Source organism: Bos indicus, chromosome 7, assembly GCF_029378745.1.
Source record: "Bos indicus isolate NIAB-ARS_2022 breed Sahiwal x Tharparkar chromosome 7, NIAB-ARS_B.indTharparkar_mat_pri_1.0, whole genome shotgun sequence".
NCBI classification, from domain to species: Eukaryota; Metazoa; Chordata; class Mammalia; order Artiodactyla; family Bovidae; genus Bos; species Bos indicus.
In genome coordinates, this window is record NC_091766.1 from 6,982,435 (window position 1) to 6,985,197 (window position 2,763).

The following is a 2,763-nucleotide window of genomic DNA, read 5'->3' on the forward strand; positions in this document are numbered from 1 at the left end:
CCCCTCAATTCCATTTTTTGGGGCTTGGATTTCTAGAGTTGGATTTGATTTATTGCTCACTGTATGTAAATGTATAAGAATGGGATAATGCGGGGTACTAATAGGTGGCCAAAACATTTACAAGCTGTGATCCTGTGGTCCATCTCTGTTCTTGGGTTGACAGTTTTGTAGTAAAATTTTTCTTTGATTTAAGACAAACAAACAAACCCTTCCTCTTGTTTAAATAATTGGGATCATTAAATCCACTAGAGAAAAAGCGAGTCTTGGAGGAGGAAGGGAGCTGGTCAGAATATGTCTTGAACCACATGGACTGCAAACCAAAGATGGGTCTCAACTGTAAGGCAGGGTCCTTGGGACAACTGGGCATCCCCCAGGAGGTCATCTCTTTGATCTGAAGCCAGTTCTGAAAAGAATCCTGACCAAAGCCATTTGAACTTCTCTGTTCCTCAGGCTATAGATTAGGGGGTTGAGCATAGGAGTGATGAGACTGTAGAAGAGGGAGACCACGTTGTCCTGCTGTGGGGTGTGGTAGGTGCCTGGTACCATGTACATGAACACTGCTGCCCCATAGAAGAGCCCCACCACAGTGATGTGCGAGGAGCAGGTGGTGAAGGCCTTGTGTCGGGCCTCAGCTGAGTGCATATGAAGAACAGCCCCCAACACATGGCTGTAGGAGGTGGCGATGAGTGACATAGGCAGCACCAAGATCAGCACCCCGGAGATGGACAGCGCCAACTCATAGGCAGAGGTGTCTGCACAGGAGAGCTTGAGTAGGGCAGGCAGCTCACAGAAGAAGTGGTCCACAGTGCGCGAGGCACAGTAGGGGAAGTGCAGAGTGATGGAGGTCTGGATGGAGGCTACAAGCACACCTGACAACCAGGAGATGCCCACCATGAGCAGGCAGACCTGATGTCTCATGAGCACAGGATAATGCAAGGGGTGGCACACGGCAATGTAGCGGTCATAAGACATGAGGGATAGCAAGACGCCCTCAGAGACACCTATAAGCATCAAGAAGAACATCTGAGCTGCACAGCCTCCAAAGGAGATGGTGCCTTCTTCCTCCAGGAAGTCAGCTGCCATCTTGGGAATGGTGACCAGTGGAAAGCCAACATCCAACAAGGAGAGCTGGCTGAGAAGAAAGTACATGGGTGTGTGGAGCCTGGCATCTGTGTGGATCAGGAAGATCAGGATTGCATTGCCCAGAAGGCCCATCGTGAATGTGGCAGCCACCAGGGAGAACAGGGCCAAATGTGGCCCTGAGTGGTTGAAAAGGCCCATGAGAGTGAAGTCCGAGGTCACTGACTGATTTGTTTCCCTCACCCTCTGAGAGGCATCACTCATCTGCAGGAAGAACAGGGTATTTGCAAGGAGTCTCAGTGGGGAAAATTTCATCTTATATGACAACTGAAATTGTTTAATGATGACTGCCTGGAGTCTCTTAAGAAGGACTGATGGGCACATTTAGTCTCAGTAGGAAAAAACCCCACCATGATTGATTCATTATGGGAGATGGGGAACAGCAAAATAAAGCCCTAATTTTACTATTTCTGTGTAAAAGTCGTGCCTTCACCTTCCAGGAGAGCACTACCCACCAAGGCTTGCAGTTAAACCCTCTGTACCCACGCTGGAGAGTGAAAGACAGCAGCAGTGAAATATTGGAACACACTCTATCCCAAATGCCCTGGTGTCAAAGCAGAGATGGGATTCTGCAGGGACTAGCATATGAAGTAGGGAGACCTTGCCAAAGATGATAGAAGATAATGAAGTTGAGTCCAAAAGCAGTGAGGAAAGGCTCATTGCCAAATTCTTGGATGAGAGAACAAAGGGGCCAAAGTCTGGGAAGAGTCAGTGTGGGATGGCATTTAGGATATTAACCCAAGAAGTCTACACTGTAAGGGAATGAATGAACGACAAAGTTTGGAACCCAGTGGTCTATGGTTGTGAGTGACAAGTTGTCCACAGTATCAGTCATCTTTCTGAGGCTTGAATTCAAAGGGTAAGAGTGGAGAACGTTATGCTCAGTGTGTGTACTAAGCACTCAACAAAACCCTGCCAAATGAATGCAGTGGACCAGGGAGATGATTGAAGGATCAGGAGGGATCACCCCCACCTAAGAATACTTAGCCTTGACCTTCTTGCCTTCATCATCACCGCTCAGGAACTCATATTGTCCCAGAATACTGTTTACACACATCATCATCAACACTGAGGACTTCTGTCACAGTGGTGATGGCAACCATCACCATCAGCAATGAGGAAGTACAAAGAAGTGTATACCAAAGTATAGAGAAGCCATCCTGTGATTGGGGGCAGGAGGAGAAGGGGACGACAGAGGATGAGATGGCTGGATGGCATCACTGACTCGATGGACGTGAGTCTGAGTGAACTCCGGGAGTTGGTGATGGACAGGGAGGCCTGGCAGTGCTGCAATTCATGGGGTCGCAAAGAGTTGGACACGACTGAGCGACTGATCTGATCTGATCTGATCTGAGAGCCCATAGAGGTCTGCTTCCCCAGATGTCCAAAGGCAGCGGGCTACTTAGAGACCAGGAGGAGTCAGTGTTGGGTGGCTGTCTACTCAAGACCCTCTGGTGCCCAAATCATTAACAACACTTACCTTAAATATCAGGATTTCCCTGATAGCTAAGCTGGTAAAGAATCTGCCTGAAATGTAGAAGACTCCAGTTTGATTCCTGGGTCAGGAAGATCCACTGGAGAAGGGATAGGCTACCCACTTCAGTATTATTGGGCTTCCCTTGT

At 48.4% G+C, this 2,763-nt stretch overlaps 1 protein-coding gene across 1 annotated transcript; it reads right to left on the reverse strand.

Annotated features, from left to right (window-relative positions):
* Positions 1 to 378: 378 nt before the first annotated feature.
* On the reverse strand, positions 379 to 1,395 carry LOC139183913 (olfactory receptor 2Z1-like). The gene has a single exon (XM_070792213.1). It carries the CDS (start codon positions 1,393 to 1,395, stop codon positions 379 to 381), a length of 1,017 nt encoding a protein of 338 aa, XP_070648314.1.
* Between the last annotated feature and the right edge of the window lie 1,368 nt (positions 1,396 to 2,763).

What these genes read in the sequence shown, in the direction of transcription:
- LOC139183913 (XM_070792213.1), bottom strand. Translation starts at nt 1,395, where the DNA reads ATGAAATTTTCCCCACTGAGACTCCTTGCAAATACCCTGTTCTTCCTG.